This window comes from Alligator sinensis, unplaced genomic scaffold (assembly GCF_000455745.1).
Source record: "Alligator sinensis unplaced genomic scaffold, ASM45574v1 scaffold1286_1, whole genome shotgun sequence".
NCBI lineage: Eukaryota > Metazoa > Chordata > Crocodylia > Alligatoridae > Alligator > Alligator sinensis.
In genome coordinates this window covers 674,665-697,038 of record NW_005842606.1, presented here as the reverse complement: position 1 = coordinate 697,038, position 22,374 = coordinate 674,665, and the positions used below count along the sequence as shown (strand labels likewise).

General features: G+C 41.3%; 1 protein-coding gene across 36 annotated transcripts in view; it reads right to left on the bottom strand.

Annotated features, from left to right (window-relative positions):
* ABI3BP (ABI family member 3 binding protein) overlaps positions 1-22,374 on the bottom strand; it is a 342,180-nt gene that overhangs the window by 168,909 nt on the left and 150,897 nt on the right. For all 36 annotated transcript variants that reach the window (XM_006033054.1, XM_025214794.1, XM_006033038.2 and 33 more), the window contains exons 6-9: positions 20,858-20,919; positions 9,994-10,045; positions 2,494-2,565; positions 1,371-1,466 (exon numbers count right to left, since the gene is read on the bottom strand). In XM_006033054.1, the coding sequence (XP_006033116.1) occupies positions 1,371-1,466; positions 2,494-2,565; positions 9,994-10,045; positions 20,858-20,919 (282 nt within the window). The remainder of the gene's footprint in view (positions 1-1,370; positions 1,467-2,493; positions 2,566-9,993; positions 10,046-20,857; positions 20,920-22,374) is intronic.

The following is a 22,374-nucleotide window of genomic DNA, read 5'->3' as shown; positions in this document are numbered from 1 at the left end:
GACCTTGATACAAAAAAATCACCCTCTGTATTCTGTTTAACTCCAGAGAGTATGATTCAATCTTTCTCTTTAGTTATACAGATCATTTATTTTATGTCACAGCTGAAGATAATAGTATTCATCTTGCCAATGGCATCAGATATTTCCTTTTGGTATTCAAAGCACTGCTTCATTCAAAAACAATTTTAGGTTATCCCACTGAATAGCCAAATCCTAAAATGAGCACAGTATCATCCTACCTTGAGCAGGAGGTTGGATTAGATGACCTCCTGAGGTCCCTTTCAACCCTACTAATCTTTGATTTTGAAGAATCAAAGAAGAAGACACTGCACCTCTGCTTTCTTAATGTATAGTGGACTCACACTGAGAAATTGTGAAGGCCAGCAATGGAACAATAGGTAAATGAATGAAATGGCTCATAAGAGAAGATAATCTTCATCTTTATATCACCAGATCAAAATTAGCACTAATGCTAAAAAAATCAAAAGCAAGTGGCCTTTCTGATATGAGTTGGTGACCTCACTGCACCTTTGAAATAAAAAGTGTGCATGCTACACAACCAGTGCTCACAACAGGCACCTCAGTTAGCAATCTCAGACAAAAGCATTAGTGCATTCTCTCACCTACACTTTGCCCCTTCAGTTTTGAGGTACATAATGAGGTAACTTGCACTGAGAGTGTTTTAACTTGCTTTCAGTATGCATTTTATTATGGATAATGAACAAGCATTTTCTATTTTCTGGGATGAGATTTGTATAAATGATGGAGACCCCATAGAAGGCAATAGAACTACACAACTGTGACTAACTGCCCTAAAAATATGGCATAATAAATAGACTGATAAAATGAATTACATTTTTTAAATATGCATTAATAAAGATGGAAAATATAAAAATAAAAACCCAAGCCTATTGGAAATAAGCTGTTAATACACAAATAACATAAATACGGCCTTTGCCCCTGGTGCTCCAAGTTACATTTTCTACAGAAAAAAAAATCTGAAGCTAGTGAAATGCTTATGGGAGTTTTAAAATAAGTAGGTGCCTACAAAGAGCCTCTTCCAATTGGAAACAAGCTGTCAACCAAAACAGTTCAAAGCAAATGCTCAAAATAAAACAAACCACTAAAGCCAATGAGGTTTATCTCAGAGTGGTGCTATATTTTTTGGCCCCCAGGTTGGATAAGTGGTGCAGGGCTGGTCTGTGGGTCAGATTGGGTCCTGCACTGCCTCCATCATCCCTGTCACCTGGATTGGGCCCCACATACCTCCATGGGTCCTATGCCACCTCTGCCCGTCCCCTGCATGCCAAGATAATATTTTTATTGCTCATGTTCAAGAACCGTAACAGCTTAAAGCCATTTCTACTTACAGAATTTTTTCTCGATTGTTTGAGATATATCGTCTATCGACAGGGCAGGAGGGAGTTTTTTCAGGCTTTCATTGAGACCTGGAATGATAAGATGCACTACACACAAAGATAAGTGAGCCATTCACTCAAAAGATGGTGATCTGTAATCTGGGTGGGCAATTTCCACCTCATCAGTGGGAAAGTAGTACAAGTATCTGAGAGAAGAATTCAGATGTTTCCAGATGTCTAATTATTAATCACAATGTCCAATGCTACTCTTCTACCTCACTACTTTATCACTACTCTTTTACTGCCCTTCTCCATGGAAATCAAATATATGTGAAAAGTGTAGTGGCCCTATCAATTCAGCATCATGATAGGTGCATTCTAATTGGACATACCTGGAATTCACAGATTCATTTTGTGGGGTTAGTGAGGAACTGACTGAGTCTAGTCAGAGCAGTAAAACTCACAGACAGCAAGTTAGGCCAGACAAATACCACGCAGGCAGAGATTTTCCATGCACAACAAGTTAAATCTATTTCTGAGTTCCATAACGTTATACTAGGAATAATTTTATCTTAGGATACATCAGGTAAAAGGTTCCCAATTTTACTACGTACCCTCTTACTATGCTTATTCTATCCCCCACTTCCTGCCACTTCCTTGTGTGTGAACACCAGGACAGAAAACACACACAACTGAATGGGAAAGGTAAACAGCAGTGTACTGAGACCCAACACAAAGAGGAATGGGGAATCTTAGAATACCCTTTAATAAAAGCTGGATATATTAGTACAAGGCTATACAACAGTTCTGAATGACCACGGCACAAATTATACCCAGCAGACGTTCTCAAAAAATGTGCACCAAACCTCTCTCTCTTCCCCTGTAGTAAGAAAATGCTATTTTTGGATAAGACAGAAATAATTTTATTTTTTTTTAATATTCAGGACGGTCCTTTTCTCCTCTTAGGCTGCATCATTCCTTACCAACTTTACTGTGAGATGTAATGAATAAAATCTGAACCCAACTCACGGTGCAAATTAATATGAAAGACAACAATTAAAAGTAAGAAAGTGAAAAAGATGTATGCAGTTCTTTTATTATATGCCAGAGAATTAGAAAAAAAATTGATATTTACCTAGTATTGGCAGAGAGGATCTGTCTCTGTCTGTGGTTTTAGGTGAGGTCCGTTGTGTGATATTTTGAATGACTGTGGAAGCAATAATATTGCATTATCAGAGAAATTTACAAATATTTAGCCAGGAAATAAAAGTGCATGTCTGTCTGAATGTTCTCAAAGCTTCTTTAATTCAGATTAGCACCATTTAATTAGAATATTAATGGAAAAGAGGGCTGAACATAGTCCTAGTGAATTAATCCAAAGAGGGTTGTCTAAGGATATAGGGTTTTGTAGTATTTACTTAGCCATAGTAACAGATATTTTTATACCAGCTTGGCTAAAAAACAGATTTTAAAGGAGCAAAATTTTCTCTGCCTGAGAATAAGGATCCTTCAATCCTATATCCTGTTCAAGAGGGGCCAACACAAAATGCCTCAGAGAAAGGGGAACTAATACTCATAAAGGATATTTATATATCAAATTGCTTCTTCACAAAAAAGTCTTTCCAGCCTTGAGCCTTCAGTCATTTGTTTATGTCCTGAAGCACTAGGTCTGATATGTTTTATCAATTTTATCCTGGATGTTATAAATACAGATATAAATTATAGAATCAAATCCTTTTTCAATCCCACTATTTATGTTTCACATGGAATACATCATAAATATTAAAGGACATTCAACTTTTTTTGGCAATTATTTACTTTAAAGGTTAAAAGTAATATGACAGCATCCACAAATCTTCAAAAAAATCTTAATGAATTATCTGCAATTAAAACAGTCTAGATAAAGTATGCTAGCAAAATGGGACTCAGTGCATGCTTCAATTATAAATCTCTGCAATGATGAGCAACACTGGCCAATACTGGAGGGGAATGCTTCCTGGATGGATTGCGTGTACCAGCCGGTCTGCTTCTGACAGTAGCATAACTTGGTGTGGGTGATTGGAGTATTAGCCCCAGGCCTCAAGTTAGAGGAGGCACCAAAAGGGTGCCCCCGCCTCACCCTCCCCAGGGAGCCTGCACAGAAAAGGGTGCAGGAATAGCCAACCATACGTGAGGAGCCCATGTGACAGTAGCAGCAGCAATGACAGGAGCAGTGATGATAACAGCGGCAGCTTGCTGGCAGCATGTGGGGAGCCTGTTCATCAGTAGTGGTAGCAGCAGCCCACAGCATGAGAGGACACTACACTGCGGCAGAAGTCTTTGGAGTCTCTTCCCTGTTCAGCATCAACCTTGTCCTGCCCAGTGTTACAAAACTCCCAGTTATGCCTTTAATTCAGACACCCTCAGAAGGTTGCATCATACACAAAGCCCCTGGAAAATGCCTGTTGACAAACCACAGTACTGTGTGATACAGAGAAGTGGAAAAGGGCTCAAACCTGGGCATGTACGTGTTCTTGTGACCTAAGTCACAAGCTACTACATTTAATCCTCTGACACCAGCTCCCATCTGTCATTTCTGCTGAAGAGTTATCCAGCTGTCAGATGGGGATGATAACTGTGACTGCTCACAATAATTTAGTGAGGATTCACAAGTTAATGAGCTCAGTCTGACATTCAGTCACACAGAGGATAAGGTTCTATGTTATGAAGTGGTTTGAAAACACAGATAAAGATAAGGGTCATATAGCTAGTTTGTCAAAATAAAATCTGAGGTTTTCATTTAAGCCATGTATTATTATTGTCATTACATATCAGTATTTGTTCAAAACTCTTTTGGCTTGCGAAACGCCCGGCTTAAAATAAAGGCAATTTCACAGCATATTAAATAAGCTTCCATATTTCTGTTTCTATGGAAATTTGCTTTTTTAATTTCCAAGAACTTATCCCCTAAAGATGGTTTTTCATGTGCTTCAAATCCCAACGTGCTGCAGTGCATGTTGGTTTAAGCCTATTCACACATGGTGCTGGTTTAATGAAGTAAATCACACCTGCTGCACAGACTATGCTCTTTTATGGATGAATGGAATTTTTATTTCTAAGAAATAAAAAATGAGACACATTAAACATCTGTAAAACAAATACAAGAAGCCATCCCTGAAAACAACTATTTTTTTCCAGGAATACGTATTGGAAATATATTCCCTATGGCTTCTTCCAAAGGTTTTTGTATTTCATTTTTCTAAATCCTTCCTAATTAAAAATGCTGAAGATGAAGTTAAACATATACTCTACAGAAAACGAACTAGTTTGAATATTAGTTTAAAAAGAGACAATATCACACATTTGTTGTACCAGACACAACTTATAGGGGATTTACTTATCAGTAAAAGCCAAGATACCAAATATTTTCCAGAGGATCAGGGGGCTAGAAGGGGATTCCTGCATCAGGATTCACTGCCCTAGGTTAAAAAACAGCCATTTATCAAAGTTCTAAAATTGTTGTCTTCTGCACATCTAACACAACACAGCCACCAAGCACCTGATAAAAACCAAACCGAAATCACCCCACTAGAGACCACAGTAAAAAGCAGGTTGCTAAGATGCTCTGAAATAGCAGTGAAATGGAGAAAATAATTTGGGAGGTTTCAAAATATCCCAATTTCAAGATAAAGTAACCAAAATTTCCTTTCTGAATGTTCCACCATTAGATTTCTAATCCAAGTCATTTCCAGAAGTCCACAAAGTGGAGTCACAAGCAGGAAGAAGAAAGATGTGTGAAAGCACATCTCTACCTAGTCAGATGTATTGCTCCTCCAAGAAGAAATAAACATTTTCCCTATTACAAGGAAGAAAACACCATATGGCTTCATCTCCAAAGTTTCTCAAATACTGCCAAATCTAAATTCTTCTATGTAAAAAGCTGTAACCAATCAAGAGTCCCAGCAACAGAAGAATTAGTGAAGCGCTGCTTACACAACACTGCTTACACAACACTTCTAAAATGTCATGGTCCATTCTTCCTTGAAAACCTTGGAAGTGAATTTTTCAAAGAGCACTCTCTTTCTCTGGGTTTGTGAAGACAGAGAGGACTTTCCCAGGAGATCAAGTTACATATGATTTTTATCACAAGAAGGTCTTATCAACAAAGAAGCACTAGGTAACACAAGCTGCTGCTTCTAATTTTAACCACCACAATATCAAAATCATACAAATAAAGTCAACTACACAATAATTATATTTTGCAAAAATGTGGTGAAGGAGATAGAACACACCTCTGCCATATTTCTAAAAAGGAAATAAGAATTTTCTTGTCCAATACATTTCCAAAAGCCTGTATCTTCTCTTTCTCTCTTTGACTGTACCTAGCGCTTGGTTATCACTTTCTATTGAGATGTTTCACTGATGTTTACAGACAAAAGCTTGACACTACTAAACAGACTTTCATTTGCCATTTCCATTCTTCCCTGCCCCTAATACGATATTTACTAAATTCTAAGATTAGGCCCCCCTTCATTTAACATGGGGGAAATGCCCTTGGTCTTCATGTACAAGAGAGGCTGGGGGAGGAAGGTGACTGCTGTGGCTCAGGCTCTAGCCCCTACTTGGGGTTGGGACTGCAGTCATATCAACAGCCGCAGCCACAGCCACAGCCACTGCCTACCCTCCACCTTCACTGCTTCTGAACCCTGCCATCTCCCTCTTCCCCACCCCACAGCCTCTGCTCTCCCACCTGCCCCTGTTTCTTCCCCATCCTGTACCTTTGCTTTCTTGCTTTCTTCCCCCATTATGGCAGGCTCCATCCATGATACATCCTCAGGCACGGTGGCATGCAGCCTGCACAGCTGCTATGGGAATGGGGCTCAGTGCCCGAGGCTGCAGGATAGATGGAGCCTACCAGCATGGAGAGGAGGAAATTGAGGCTGGAGCAGACTAAGAAACAGAGACTGGGCATGTGGTAGAGAGGAAGCAAGGACTGGAGGGTGTTGGCACTGGATGTATAACCCAGATACCTTGTTCTGGATGGACCCAAAACCCTTAGGCCAACCATGACCTTTCCATTTATTTTTATTTATATATCACCAGTCCCTGGGTTCACAGAGTCAAGATGCATCTGGCCAGTATGCAAGCTTCACTCTGAGGTTCTCTCTTGAATATTAGATGTCAACAGCCTGGAGGTTGAAGGTCGAGGTCCACCTCCCCTCCATTGGGGTGGGTGAGACAGGCTGGTGGTATGCCCTCTGTCCATGATGGCCTTGGGTTTCCCTCTGAGGGACCCTTTGCTGCTCTGAAATCCCTCCTTTTGTATTCTTTCTTCTCCTCTGATTACACTTCACCTCTGGGCATTGCTGATTGGTCTCCCTGTGGTTGTCATACTCTCCTGTCAGCATATTCCTTAGTTTCACAAACCCATCACATGCACACATCTTACTTCGGTTCTTTCTGGTGTCCTCCTAATTTGGTCTATCTACCAAAACCAAAAATCCCAAGGGCTCCGAAGTTTGGCATTGTGACTTGCAGAGTCCTTTATCTCTGTTTGGGTACACTGGTCATGTTATGAAACAGTGTAGTACATGCCTTCAGTTTCTCAGCCTGTGTGGCTGCTTGCTTCAGACACAGTGGGCCTTGAAAGAAACTTTGTAAAAACAGGCTTTTAGAAATCAATTAATCCTGCCATTCCCCCGGACCATTGCTCTACTATACCTACAAGCCAATTCCTAAAAACAAACCTCTAAATACTATTTTCTATCCATCAAAGGGGAGGAACAGACAGGGAAGTAGAGGTGGAGGGCATGGGGGAGGTGTCTGAGGCTGTGGGGGGAGGCATGCAGGGGGCACAGGTGGCAGGGGGTCAGGTACAAGCAGGGAGCAAGCTGCTTGACCTCCCCATACCATCTGCCCCCTGACTGCCTGCCACCCTGCAGTAGTGCAGTTGGGGGGATGAATTAAAGATGATGCCCCAATAATTACATTCTATTAATGGAAAATTGTAACAAGTTTACAAAATTTCCATGTATAGAATCTAATTACTGGGGGCTTATCTTAAATTCAGGGTCATCTTAGATTTGAGTAAATACAGTACTATCCTTCCACACACCTTAGTTTTGGCCTGAAAACAACTATAAACAACTATATATTTTTTAATGAACCCTACCCCACAGAAGGAGGGAGCTGAGGAGCTGAGGCAACATCTTGAACATCTGGAATGATAATCATTGTGTTTAGTGAACTGTTGGTCAAAGAAATATTCTTGCAGCTACAGGAGAAAAGTCAACTGAAAGTCTGAAAACTGCCATAATTGTGTCTGGGATTGCATGTCAAGACTGAGTGGGGACTGGAGAAGGTCAAGCTTCTTCATAACACAGAAACATAATATCAACAGTGATTCAGCCTTTGTTGTTTTCCCATGGCTCAGGGTCTGTAAATGCTGCCCTTGGCCTCTATGGGTGTGTGTAGATGAAACAGGGGCCCTAAATTTAAGCGGTGGGTTTTTAAAAACACCACTTCAATTTAGGGCCGATTAAATGCCTGCATTGTGCACACACCCAGCTTACCTACCTCTCCAGCAGCGGGGAGGGGAAGGCAAGCTGCCAGCAGGTGGAGCGGTCCCTGGGTTGCAGGGGGCAAGCTGGTGCTTCCCTCTGTGGCAGTGGTGGTTCCCCCCCCAGGCAGCACCCGCCTGCAGGCACTCAGCTTGGGCAGTCCTGGGAGCACCGCAGCCACAGAGAGAAGCACCAGGCCCCTGCTCAGCTCAGGTAGGCAGGCAGGCTCCAGGGGAAAGAAAGAAATAAAAAGTTTAGGCTCGTTGCTTTTCTTGGGCAGAGGTTGCCTTCACGGGATGCTGCTAAGCTGCCTGCAGGGCTTCCTGCAGAGCCACAGAGCTGCACAGAGCCCAGTGCTTCGCTCTGCAGCTGTAGGGGCAGCAAACTAAAACTCCTTAGAGAAGTTTCACTTTGCTGTGCCCCAAGTCATTTAAAGCACATTACACCACTGAATTTCTTACAGCAGCTGGAATTAATGCGCAATACACCATCGAGTTGTGCAAACACTGACAGCATTAAAGTGGTGCAAAAGCATTTAGCCTGCTTTAAAGTGTCATGCGCACATGCCCCTCGTTTTGCCTACACACAACCTATGACTTGATCAGGCAATGGTCAAATAACACAGATGGGTGGGCACAAAATGTTGACTGTGGCTATTGTTAGAGAACCATGAAAGTAAAGAGAATACAAGAAGAATAAACTTTTCCTGTAGGCCATACAACATCATTTCAGGAGCTTCAAGGCGGCAGCTAAATTGCAGATTTAAAAACTTACATCCTGCAAAGACTGCAGACCCTAATATGAAGTCTCCCCAACTAAAGGCTATTCAGATCAATGTAGGAGGTTGTTTGCTACACCTCTATATTCAGTAGAATAGGGCAGCAGGCTACATTAAAGAAAAACAGGGTCTGGATTTGGCCTTGTGAGAGCCACTTTATCTGCCAGAAGTAGAGGAGTAACTGGCCAGTTCTGCATCCTGGTTGGTGCATGGAGCAGTAGATGGTAGGGAAGATGTCTCCTTTTTTGTCACATGTGTTGAACAACCATTTAAAACTCCAATTTGGAACAGCTGAAAAGGAGGTGACATCGCCCCACAGCAGCAAATGTCCACACATTGCTCCTGCATTGTGTGCTGCCACCACCCAGGGCACTATGCACTGATGGTGCTGCTCTGCCTTTCCCACTTCTGGAGCCACTGTAGAGAAGGTACAGGGTGTGGGTGGGTAGGAGAAGGAGGGGGATAGAAGGGAGAGGCACTCTCATAGCTCCATTCCAGCACCCTGCCTTAGGCAGCACCTGTGGCTGGTGCCCTGCTCACCCACTCATTATTATGCTACTGGCCACCAGTACACTGTATGCATAGCAGCAAAAAACAGGCATGTTGAAGGGAAGAAGGGATGGGGCTTTCTACTTCAGATGGAGTAAAAAGATGATATCTACCTCAACAAAGCCTGTAGTTTAAGATATTAAATGAACATTCAGCAAAATATATCCTTAAGCAGTATCACTTTGTAAACACAAATGAAAGATGCCCATGTAAAGAAAAGGTAAAGAACCTGAACAGTTCTAATATGAATGGAAAGCAGCAAATGGAGAATATGTAAAACTTGGTACTGAAGTATAACTAGAATCTTATGAAGATGCTATAAATCTGTCATTCCCTAAAGCAAATATCTCACCGTATAGTGCAGATTTAACCTGAGATGCATGGTGTTTCTTTTTCACCTCTGGCTACTTGGTGGGACAAAACTAGGTTATCACAGGTCAGCTGGTAACCCTAAGCAGTTGGGGGATGCTAGTAGAAACTGGAATGCGAGTAGAAAACTGCAAAGGGTTACTACTCAACAAAGGAAGTCACTTGTTTATTGCAGTGTAAAATCGCCATTTAAAAATAGAGAGAGAGAATAGTTTAATTACTTTTTAAAAAGAAAAAAAGTCACAGTTTCTGAGGCTCAACTCATTTGGGTTTGAAGGAAAGTTTCACCAGGCAGCCCAGGCATATTGTTGATGTGCCCTGTTTTTTCATTCCCTTTAACAGCCATTTGTTTTCCTTGTTGAGAGCACAAATATCAAACATGAAGAAATGAACAAATTACCTTGCTTGATAATTGTAACAGGGACAAGATTCTTAGGATCTCGCAGTGTGAGCTGAAAAAAGAAGAAAAACAACATAAACACTGGGATTTGTGCTACAAAAAGTAAATCAGATTTCCTTGGTAATGCAAATACAGGGCTTTGATCCAGAGCTTCACTTGGCCTAAGCTAGAGTGAATATAGCTCTGGCTCAGTCACTGAGGATTACATTATTGTTTCAATCCTTGTTGGCCAGAGTCAGAACAACACATTTTGATCCCTTTCATTTGGCTTAAGCCACTTGTTTTGCTCAGTATAACCACAGTGTCTGACTGCTCAGGAATCCCTTCAGCTCTCTTATCTTTAAGGAACTTTTGAATATACCCTGTAGAGTACTCAAGAAGCCCTGGTGATGCAACTGTGTAAAGTAAGACACAAAACTTCCAAATCATATAAAATTCAACTCAGTTTGCTACAAGCTCTAAATTCAAACCAGATTAAGTTGGACAACTGATTTCTCAGGATGATAAGCCAGTCACAAAGGGCTCAAATAAAGAGGACTTCATGTGTATTGCTTTTGATATTCAGATTGCAAATATCTGTACTTCTCTAACACTGCCTTTTGATGTAGAGTAGTTTCTAAGTGTGTTACACAGTACTTTTTGGGCAGCTCCTGGAGCTCTTAACCCCTGAATTATCCACACATTAACACCTTCAAGTGGTTTTAAGCATTTGTTATGAGGTCCAAAGTTATGCCACTCCAGGACAGAATTATTTCTGATCCGCACTACCCAGCTCCTTTTCCACTAAGGTGTGTTGCCCACGTTGAAGTCCTCCAGTATCCTAGGATCTCTCTCACCCTCACTGGTACAGCAGGGATAGAAGCCTACCCTAGATCACCAGCCCTCTAGTACCAACTCACAGCTCCAGCTCCTAGTCCTGCCCCTGCTCACCAGGCCTCTACTGGCAAGTCACAGCTGTGCAGGTGGGGGACAGTCAGGTGGTTTTTAGACTAATGGTATGACTGCTCCAAAGTCCAAGTGAGCAGTAACACCGACCAACATTTATGCAACTCACAACATAAGGTGTAGGAAGGGCCTGTGAATTTTTTCCAGTCTTAAGCTCAATAATCTTGAGCACATGAGTGGCCCCAACATTTCTCAGAAGGAAGAGGGAAAAAACAGATCTTGTGATATAAGTGAGCTTTGACTACCCTTTTGCTTATGCAGCTATAAGAGCCAATTTTTCAAAAGTACTATAGTACAATGACTGGAAAAGGACCAGGCTGAAAGTACTGCCAGAATTAGGAATACTAGCTGAAGCTATAAAATGTAATCCTTTTTTCAGTCAAGTTGAGTTTAAAGGAGGAATAGAACTCAACAAACAAAAACCTTTCTTGGCTAAACATATAGTGTATAAGGTCATCATGAGTTGATGAGTTAATACTTTATTTTATACTTCACAATATCACTGATCTAATTTATTTTGTGAAAATCCATTTTAGGCAAAAAAAATTATAAGGTTTTTCAGACACTTAAAAAAAAAAGTATAGTTTAATCTGGGACAAATTCTTGTATCATCATTTGAGATCTCATTATGGATCATATTTATGGTCTCCACATTTTGGATCAACCAACGTTATCAAATTGAAACCGTAGAAATGTTACTAAAAAAAGCTGTATTGCACTGTGGGAGCAACAAATCTGCTTTAAGTGGATTGCATAATTTTATCTGGAGGTTTTAAGTACTGCGTTAGATCCTATTTCACCTACTAAGTGCCATAAGTTATGTACGAATGTAGATTCATAGCTGATTTAAAAGGGGAATGGGAGCATGCAGCAGCTGTTATGCTTTAAGTGTTGTGTCTCCATAAGCCTGCAGCGATACAAGTGAGCCAAATTGCATTAAGTTTACCCCTGGATGAAGCAGGAATAAGTTATAGCGGTTCTGCTAAACTTGGATTGCTATAGACTCAAGCAGATTTAATCGTTGCACTGTGACAGCTTATATTAATTTCCTTTGATAACAATGCAATTTTTATGTTGCTCTATAATCTAAGGTCATGTGCAGGTATTATGTTTCTACCAGGAGAATCATTGCTCTTCTAGTAAAAACTAGGGGTGTAGAAATACTCATTAAATTTCTCTTGGGGTCCCTGGTCAGAGGAACAGGGTGGGGAGTTGCCACACTCTCTGCTCAGTTCCCAATCACTGGGAGCTGAGCGGTGGAGTGACTGCATCTTGCTCCCTGCCCACTCCTTAGGCAGTGCCTGTTTTGGAGGAGCGCAGCTACTTCTGCTCCCTAACTCGTTCCCAAACTGAGTACTGTGTGGCTTGGGGAAGGAGCTGGGGGATTTGCTCCAGTCTGGGAAAGGCGCAGAGAGTCTTCCTTTACTACTTGCTCTATTTCCCCTGGGGACCAGAAGGACTGCAGTAACCACTATTCCCCATGCATTCCCAAAACTGGGATCATCCCAGGTGGGTGAAGGTGAAGAGAATAGGGGGGATGCCACAGTTTCAGGCTGAACACCTGTACACTCCCTCTTCTGGAAAGATTTCTGCTGGAAACGAAATGAATGCCCGTTCGCGGACTAAGTGTGATCCTATTTCACCCTGCTTATATCCCTAAAAAATGCCTATTTTTGCAACACACCATCATCTTCACCTTAAGACCAAGTCATAAAAGGTAGCAATGAGGATTGCATTAATTGTTTTTTAGGGACTCAAGTAGAGTTGAACAGAAGCACCAAGTCAATTTAGGTGGAGTAGGATCTGACCTATATAGTGTGCCCTTCTCCTTTATAAGCAAAGAAAAACGAAACCCCAAATTAAAAAAAACAACAGATAAATATCTTCCTGACTGAAGATTATCAAGACATTGTCAGCCTAATCTAGGTTGGAGATTAGGAGGAACTTTTTGATGACAAGGGTGGTCAAGCGTTGGAACAGGCTACCTAGAGAACCTGTGGAATCTCTATTCCTGGACATTTTCAAGAGTAGGTGGGATAGATACTTTGTTGGGATGCTTTAGTCAGGGATGATTCTGCCTTAAGCAGGGGGCTGGACTACATGACCTTAAGAGGTCCCTTCTAGTCCCACTTTCCTATGATCTTATGATCCTATGACAGTAGTAATAATAAACATCTCTGTGCCTTCTGCAAAAGGTTGTAAGTATGTATTAACCAAAGGAACCCACAATCCAGTTATTTACTTGTGACCCAAAGACTGTGTTCCAAGATAATTTTGTTTAAGCAGCAGCCATAACTCCTCTAACACTTATGGCTGTTTATGTTGATGGAGATGCCAGACTTTGGATAAGTCTACTTGCAGACAGGGCTGAAGTGAAGACAGAATGGCTGCGACTTTACCTACCGCAGGGACAGAAAATTCCCCCAAAGCAGGCAGAGCTGTTTGGAAAGGAGACACTACCAGAACTGCTGAGCATGCTGGGTGTACTGAGTGTTGCTTTTGGTGCAGGGGTTTTGCTAGTACAAGCAAAATTGTGATTTATACCTCCCCCATATTAAGGTCTTCTGAATTAAGAGGATTGGTGGGCTGGAAAGTTCCTTAAACAAACTCTGCCTAAAACATTTCCAAAACCTTTAAAAGAAAGGGACTAATTATTTATTCAACCACATATCAATTTTTTACAGCTAATGTTCCCAATGTTTCAGGGCAATGCAAAGAATTACTCTTATTGTGCATAATATGCAAGAAGGCAAAACAGATAATAGGCCATAACTGATAAGTAACCTCATTAATTTAAGTAACATTAACTTTTACTGTGATAACTGACTTCAGATTTTCCTCTCTATATCAACTCATTTGGACTGGGCAGTTCAGTGCATTTAATCCAGAGAATATGTCTTTAGGCATGGTGCTGAACAGATCAGAAAAGGAGCACAGCTAGTTATTACATTCTACCTGCTGCAATATAGAACATTTATAGTACCACGGAGTTCTGGATCAGAGATTAAGAGACATATAAAGAAACTTTCATCCAAGGAAAGTGATGACTAAAATTGTACTAGATACCACAGTTCTAGGTGATGTGTTAAACAGTAAATGGTAAAATAGTTAATCAACTTAACTGAAGAAAATTGAGCTGCATGGAATCACATTACTCCTTAAAGCTCCAAACATGGAGTGATATGCATTATAAGGGCACTTTCATGCCATATGCCAAAGAATCTTCAGATCAAGATAAAAAAAGCTGTTACCATTAGAGTGGAGCACTAGATAGCTTTAAGATAAGAGGCTCTTCAGCTTTATATCTTGTCACCATTACAGTTCAGTCTGTCTGTATGTTTGCTGAGGAAGAAATAAGATATCTTGACCTGCTTCATCACATCACTGGTGTACTCCATCAGATCTCTCTCTCTTTCTTCTCAAATTTAGGTACCTTATAGTTCTGTGTTTAAAGTGCCTAACAGTTTGGGAAGTGGATAGACATAAACTATCTTAGGCTGAAACTTGATAAAACTTGCTTCCAGAGAGGGGAAAGTATTTAGAGACATGGACTGGGACCATGAGAAAGCCTTTTATTGGAGCTGTACATAAATATGGTTCTTTCCAATGTGAATCACAGACTCAGGGCAATCTTCTATCTGGTTCAGTTCTTGGAATCTTAACTACCAGCTGTGACAACTAGTGTTGTCTTTCTATTCCTGATTGTCCAGGAGGCCACTGTGGTTCCACTCAAGTGAACATCTGTTCTTACAATTCTTTCTACCAGCCTTTCTAAACATCTCCTTTTTACACATAATCCTCACAGATTACCTCATGTTCACAAGACTTGAAAATGGGGTGGAGTCTAATGCATCTGTGCTAGCTAGTTCAGTTGCTGATTCAATTCGGCGGAGATTTGGCTCGATTCAGTGGCCGAATCTCTGAATCTGAGTCGAATCAGGAGACCCTTTAATCTCTCTGAATTGAATCGGAACCCTCCAAATCGATTCAGAGAGATTCGGAGATTTGGACATAGACACAGCTTTAAATGTTTTTTCTACATACCACAAGGTTCCAGGTGGCTTGTGAAAGCTGTGATGCTGGGGCGGATGGAGCGTCCCACAGGAGAGTGTGTCTGTGGGGGGGGGCAGTACACTTGGCTGCAAACCTGGAACTAGACCAGGAGCACTTCTGGTCCACATCTGGGTCCACGGGGGAGCATGCTGGGGGCCCCCCCACACCTCCCCAGCTTGGGGACTGGTGCTTCCTAGGTCTGGGGGGGCACCCAGGGTACCCCCATAGTTGATCACTGAGACAGGGGGACACAGGGGGGCCCCCCAGCATGCTCCCCGGTAGACTTGGAAGGGGGCTGGAAGTACTTCTGGGCCACTTCTGGGTTTGCCACCAAGCATGCGGGGGGCCCCCCCATGCTGCTGTGGGATGCTCCATCCACCCCAGCATTGCAGCATTCATGAGCCACGCCTGGTACCTGGTGGTATGCAGAAAAAATATTTAAAGTTGTGTCTATGTCTGAATTACTGATTCTCCAAATCAGCATCAGATCTTCAGATTCGGATTCGGCAAAATCGGGGACAGCGATCCAAATCAATTAATTGAATCACTGTCCCTGATTTGGACTGAATCCAAATCGAATAGGGCCCGTTTCACACACGCCTATTAGCTAGCACATTCTCTAGCCTACCAGCTGCAACATAGAATGTTTAAAATACTGAGGAGTCCTGGGCTGCTCTGGAGCAAACTTTTCTAAAGCTCTCTTACAAAAAGTTCTCTGCAATAGACAGTTTAGCCATTTTAATTTTGGATACTACAAAATGGACTTGATTTCTTATTTATTTTTGGATAAAACCACTCAGGTTTGTACTAGAATGATCATGACTATGTGTCCAGGACCTATTAAAAGGAACAAAAAATGTGCCAAAACTGGCTGAGTTTTAACAAAGTTTGTTCACGGATTGTCTAGATTCATGTAAAGTCAAAATGGGGACTCATAGAACTAGGCACTGAAAAGACACACATGAAGTCATGTACTGGAAGGTATTTGCCTTTTGATGACATTAGCAACTGGTATTCATAGAACTTGAAGTTTGTACCCAGAGATCACTGAAATAGTGTAATTTCAAAATGAGAAGTAATACATTTAAGAAAAAATGAAAAAGGGTGCAACCGTATGTCAAATTTAATGGCATTTTCTATGAGGAGGATATTTATATATAGGAAGGTAGACTGAGATTACCATGTAAATGTTCCACAGACCACCAAATAGCCTAGTTACAACTAAGATAGTAGTAACAATCACCTAGTAACAACTAAGATAATCAATTTGTGTAAAATCCCTTAAGTGAATTTGGCCTTTGTTACTGCCATCTGATACCTGGCAGAAGAGTTACATTTGCAACAGAAGAATTGCTCTATTCATATATGTTTGGGTCAGAAGGGACCTTAGCAGACCACCGAGTCTGACCCCCCTGCCCTAGGCAGAAAAGAGCACTGGGGTCAGATGACTCCAGCCAGATCCATGTCTAGCCTCCTCTTAAAGACCCCAAGGTAGGGGAGAGTACCACCTCCCTTGGAAGCCCATTCCAGATTCTGGCAACCCTTACCATAAAGAAGTTCTTCCTGATGTCCAACTTAAATCTGCTCTCTGTCAGTTTGTGGCCATTGTTCCTAGTTACTCCAAGTCATGCCCTGGTAAACAGAGCATCTCCTATTCTTTGCTGCCCTACCTTGATGCATTTGTAGGTGGCTACAAGATCACTTATCAACCTTCACTTATGGAGGCTGTAGAGATTCAGGGCCCTCAATCTCTCCTCATAGGACTTTGCCTGTAGGCCCCTAACCATATAAGTGGCCCTCCATTGAACCCTCTCAAAGTTATCCACATCCGTCTTGAAGTGTGGTGCCCAAAACTGAATGCAGTATTCTAACTGCAGCCAGACCAATGCTGCATAGAGGGGAAGTATCACTCCCCTGGACCTGTTTGTCACGCACCTGTTAATGCAGTGGTTTTCCACAGTCAAGAAATGAATGAAAGCTAAGAGCTGGGATTTTCGAAAGGGATCCTTGTATTTTGCGAAGGGTGCCTTGAGTCTAACAGAGGGTATCTTAGTATAGAAAGGTGCCGTTCTAATTAAGTGCCTCATTGTCATATGTATTAAGGCCCTCCACATTTAAAACTGGCCGTAGGACGCTTTACCTAAACCTCATTTGACGAGGTTTAGATAAAGTACCCCCACGGGCATTTCAAAACACATGGGAGATTATACACGCGAGGTGAGGCCATGCTGGAGTGTTCTAATTAGAACATGGAGCAGACTTGATTAATCAAGTGCCCCAACACATTCTAATTAGAACATTAATGTGCTCCAACACACTCTAATTAGAACATGAACCAGCACATGTATAGGCAACTGATGTGCTTTTCTATTTGTGACACAGCCTTTCACCCTAGTATGTGCCAAAATAAAACCTAATATTTATCTAAAGCTTAACATCATCAAGCCATTAAGTGATGCTTACAATTTCTGTCACTAAGAGATGTAGTATCCTCATTTTCTAGACAGATAAAGCACAAAGCGGTTAGGCACCTTAGACACCTGAGTGACTGGCACATTTAAAAGAATGAGACAGATAAAGAATGAACAGAAGAGATGTGCTTAAGGGGTGCATCTACACAAGACACTTAATGCACATTAGCCTAATAACACTGTGCAGTAGTGTGTCATGGCAAAAACCATGCTAATAGCCTACTGTGCAGTGTTATTAGGCTAATGTGTAGTAAGCATCACTAAATAACCATGTGCCAGAGCCACTACACAGTAACTTTAGGTACTGCACATTTAGCTAGTAATTTATTAAGGAAGTACTAAACTAACTGTGCAATATCTAAGGTGCATTAATGAATGTGTAGGCATGTCCAAGCTTATACAAAGAATCAACAATACAGACAGTTTCAAAAGCCGGGTCTTCTGGCTTTTGTTCATAAACCTATACACTATATCTTGCATTATACAAATGGACTATACAAGCTGCTTTTCTGTTTTTTTTCAAAGGAATAAAAAGATTCATACACAGCTTCTAGCAGGTGCTGTTTCCTTCTTGAATACCTCCCTGACTCCTAAAGCCACATATAATTAATATCATAATCTAAAACTGTGGGACAGCAGGGCATCTTTACTCTTCTTACGGCAGTGCTGGATTCAGTCTCTCCAGAGAAGTTTTAAAAGAGTAGCCATGTTGTTCATATTCATATAAGCTATAAGTCCAGCCTTTTTGGCTAGAGAGTCAAGACGGATTCCACCTTGCATCTTGACATAATAAAACTGTTGGATTTTAGTCAGACAGAAGAGAAAGTTATTTCCTACATTGTTTTCCCCATCCACCCCCTGCCCTTTGTTTACAAAGGGAAAAAAGAATGGCTGTCCCCAGAGCTATCATTTGTTTACTGCTTTGTCATGCTGCTCGCCCTAGCCCCACAATTTACTGGATGATCCTGCCAAAGAAGACAAAACCTATTTTGTCAGAAGGGTGTTGACAAGGCAGCAACAATGGATAGAAGGATAATGTCCCTGTATGTGAGGCACACCAGGACAAATTTTGAGAGCCTTCCTTGTAAGACTAGAATTAGATACATTCTGAAACCAGCCTGCTGCATGTGTAGAGCAAAATGAAACAAACAATGGTTTGCCTAACTTGCTGTCATTCTGGCCTCACACTGATTATGTGGCTGTATCATTAAAAAGAACTCCACCTAATGACTACTACAACGGTTCCTCACCTGTGCAAGCTGAAGTAACAAAGTCAAAAGAGGAGTGAGGCAACTGACAGCTAGTCTCCATCCTTGCTTTTACATTTTCTGCACTGAAGCAATGGGATTGATGGAGTGTGTGTCAGCAGCAACCTCCCCTGGAATATTTTCGTCATAAATATGCCCACAGCATAAGAACAGTGTGGCCATTATCTAAGCCAACCCCTATGCCTATGCCTATCTAAGTCTTCCCCTATGCTCAGGCTGCACAAACATCTGGAAAGCCATGTTTAAAAGTCCTCTCAGACCTGCCCTGGCCTAAAAGGAATCTCCAGGGCTAGAGACAGAAGTTACATATAGACCAGTATAAGTGATTGGAAACCAGTTCAAATCTGTAACACAACAGAAGTTTAGTGCACATGCATTGTTTTCAAAATGGCCCAAACCAGTAGAGATAAACCTGGATGGATGGACTGAATTGATTCAACCTTTTTGACCGTCTGTACTTAACCTAGGTGTCACAGAGCTGGCACAGGGCATAGCCAGAGTTTAGCCTGAGCAGGAGAGGAGGGAGGAATCAGAGAGTTTATAACTTCACACTGCTGATTCCTGGATGACTCTTACTGAGCCTCAGGCTGGTGATGTGTGATTTCAGAGCAGGCATAAATCTTGAAGAACAGCTAGGCTCAGTCAGGGAATGTAGAGGTAATCTCACCTCTAGTATGGATGGCTGAATTCCTGAATTCAACTTGCTTTAGATTATTGTCCTAAGATTTATTCTCCAGTGATTACCAACCATCCCCATGCTGCTAGCAAATTAGACATTATTGTTATTGCTCTGATCTTATGCAGCATGCTAGTTGCTATGGTTAAACTGCCTGTTCACCTAAATAAATAGATTAGCTTTCTCCAACAAGGAAAAGGAATAACTGACTAAGGATTCCTGAAGGATTTGCAAGTCACACATCAGTAAACAAAATCTAAGTGTGAATCAACCTTTTAGCCACCACTGTAGGACTTCATACCAGAGAAAGAGAAAACAGCATCTGAGGCTGCATACACAAAAAACATTTAGGGCCCCTTTCCATTGCGGAGACATCATCTGATAAAATCAGAAATTACAGACAGGGAAGAGATCTGTTAGGCACAGTCCTATGGATTGTTGTCTATAATAATCACTCAAATGCCCTTTCCAGCCAGCAAAGTAATGCTGGCTTCCCCCGATTTTCTTGGGAGACTGTTCCACAGCTTATTAAGGTCTCATTGATAGGATTTTTGTATTATCAATAAAAGAATGACCATTGAAAATATGAAAGTGTTTGAATGAAAATCACTATTAGAAGTAGCTTGAATACAAGGGGAAAATCAGTAGAGTCATACAGAGGACAAACTATTGACTGGCTCGAGGCAGAATGTCTAGGTTACCCTGTACTAAGAGTGGTACAGCAAGTTAAACTCAGAACATGCTTCCTTTCAGACGTTTGTGTCTTGGCCATTTAATGTTTTTAAAAATATGTCTAAATACATATATCTATAAACACAGCATCCACATTCACCGACTGTTTTCTTGAAGGCCAGATGAAAAATACATGGGGAAAAATGACTAAATGTAATTTTTTAAAATTTGTCAAGACTTTCACAAATGCACTAATCAAACAATGTAAAGGCCTTCATATCATTATCTACAAAGAGCTTATGGATCACCTACCTCACTCAATATGAGCTATGAGTCTCTTCCACTTTTTTACAGTGATGCAAATACACACAAGTAACTTCATGCAGGTGTCAATCACAGACTCCATCACATAAAATTCCACAAAAACAGATTGGCTTTGCAGGTCAGCCAGCCTAGGCTCCACTGGACCAAGAAAAGGAAGCAATTCCTAATGTCTACAACCTTTTCTGACTCTATCAGTACTCACCCTTTTAAACCAGGGTACAGCTGAAATATCTGGATATTTCTGCTGTTTGCCTTTACCATGCTCTCAATTATTATAGCAATGTACGCAAAGAAATGTATATTTCAAGACAGTGTTTGAATCTTGGATTTGAATTTCCATGCTTCCGTGATTTTCCTGGATTATAAAATCTGCTGCCACTCAGCCTTTAGAGAAGTAAAATTGACAGTGCAAAATACTGGGCTAACACTGAGAATAATACATTCTTCTAACATACCTGAGTTTGGCCATTAGGTACCACCTTGTAGGTATTCTGGAGTTGTCCACTTATTGATTTACCTGATTTAACAAGAAAAAGAAATAAACACACTCAATTACTACTGGCATTGGTCAGAACAAAGCAAAACAGTAATTTATAGGAAACCAACAACTTAAGCTTCTTTCAGAATGATTTTTTGGAGGTTGTGAAGGTAACAATTGTTTACAGATTATTCTTTGTTCCAACCTACTAGAGGCTGTATTTCCATGTCTTCAATAGTGCTTCAAAATAGTGCACAGTCTCCCTATGCTTGAGGAAGGTTGTTTGTGCCTGAAAGCTTGCAAAGAACTTTTTCCTGTCTATTTAGTTGGTGTAATAAAAGATATCACATCTACCCAAGGAACCTTGCTCGCCTATCTCCTTAGACCAACATAGCTACAACCAACAACCCTTCAGTAGTGCTTAACATTCATTTAGAACAACTCTTGTCCCCCTAGTGTTAATGGAGAAAACAAAGCGGGTTCTTGGGGTTTTAGTTCATGGGATGAATGAGTTTTAGAGACTATTATTTATTGGTTTAAGGTTTACACAGCAATGGTGCTGTAAATAGAGGAGGAATAGTCCATTTTATTAGACTCTTTCTAAGGCCAGGTACAGACACTACACTTTTACTGGTATACATGATTGGAAACTGGTCTATACCCTCCACCAAAGGGCGAATGTGTGGTCTGTTTTCTACGATGTAATCTATGCCACTTAAAGAAAAACAGGCAACTTAGATCAATTCCCCCTTGGGCTTTTTGAATGTCTGCACATAGCCTAAGGGTCTGATTCTCTAATCAAACTAGTGCACATGTCTTTACTCCTGTGTATAGTCTCTCTTAAAGCAGATGGGCTCTCGTGTGGGCATCAAGGTACAAATAATAGCAATATATGTATTGAGGACTGGGCCTCTCCAAAAATGAACAATAGAAAAATATTTTGTTTATAAGAATAAATATAAATTGGACCAGTTCTTGAGTGAAGCTGAGCAGCTATAACTCAAAATCATTGTGAGGAACAGGCCCATTATGGACTAAGGGTTGGATCCTGCAGCAGTGAATGTCAATGGAAGTTTCACAGGTGACTTCAACAGAGACTGAAACAGGTAATAACAACTTCACTTACATTCTTCAGCGAGGAAAGAATGCTTGCAGCAACACATGTAGTGCTTGCTTTTTTCACTGAGGTTTACTGCAATATTTTTCTGTGTATACATGCATCCTGAGAGACTTCATAGCAGTTTATATAGACAGTTACATGAAGAGGCAGATCTAGGATTTGGCAAAGGGGTTGTAGGAACAGCAATGCATGCTGCTGCTGGAGTGACTGCACCTCAACGCCCAGCCTTTACCGACCTTCCACCCCGTACCCAACGGGTCTGGGTAGACCACATTGTGGGAGCCTTCAGGGACTTTTTAAAGGTCCCAAATCGGCTAAGAATTACCCCGTCTTCCCCTCTCTGCTCTGAGACTCCCCCACCTCCCATCTTCCCC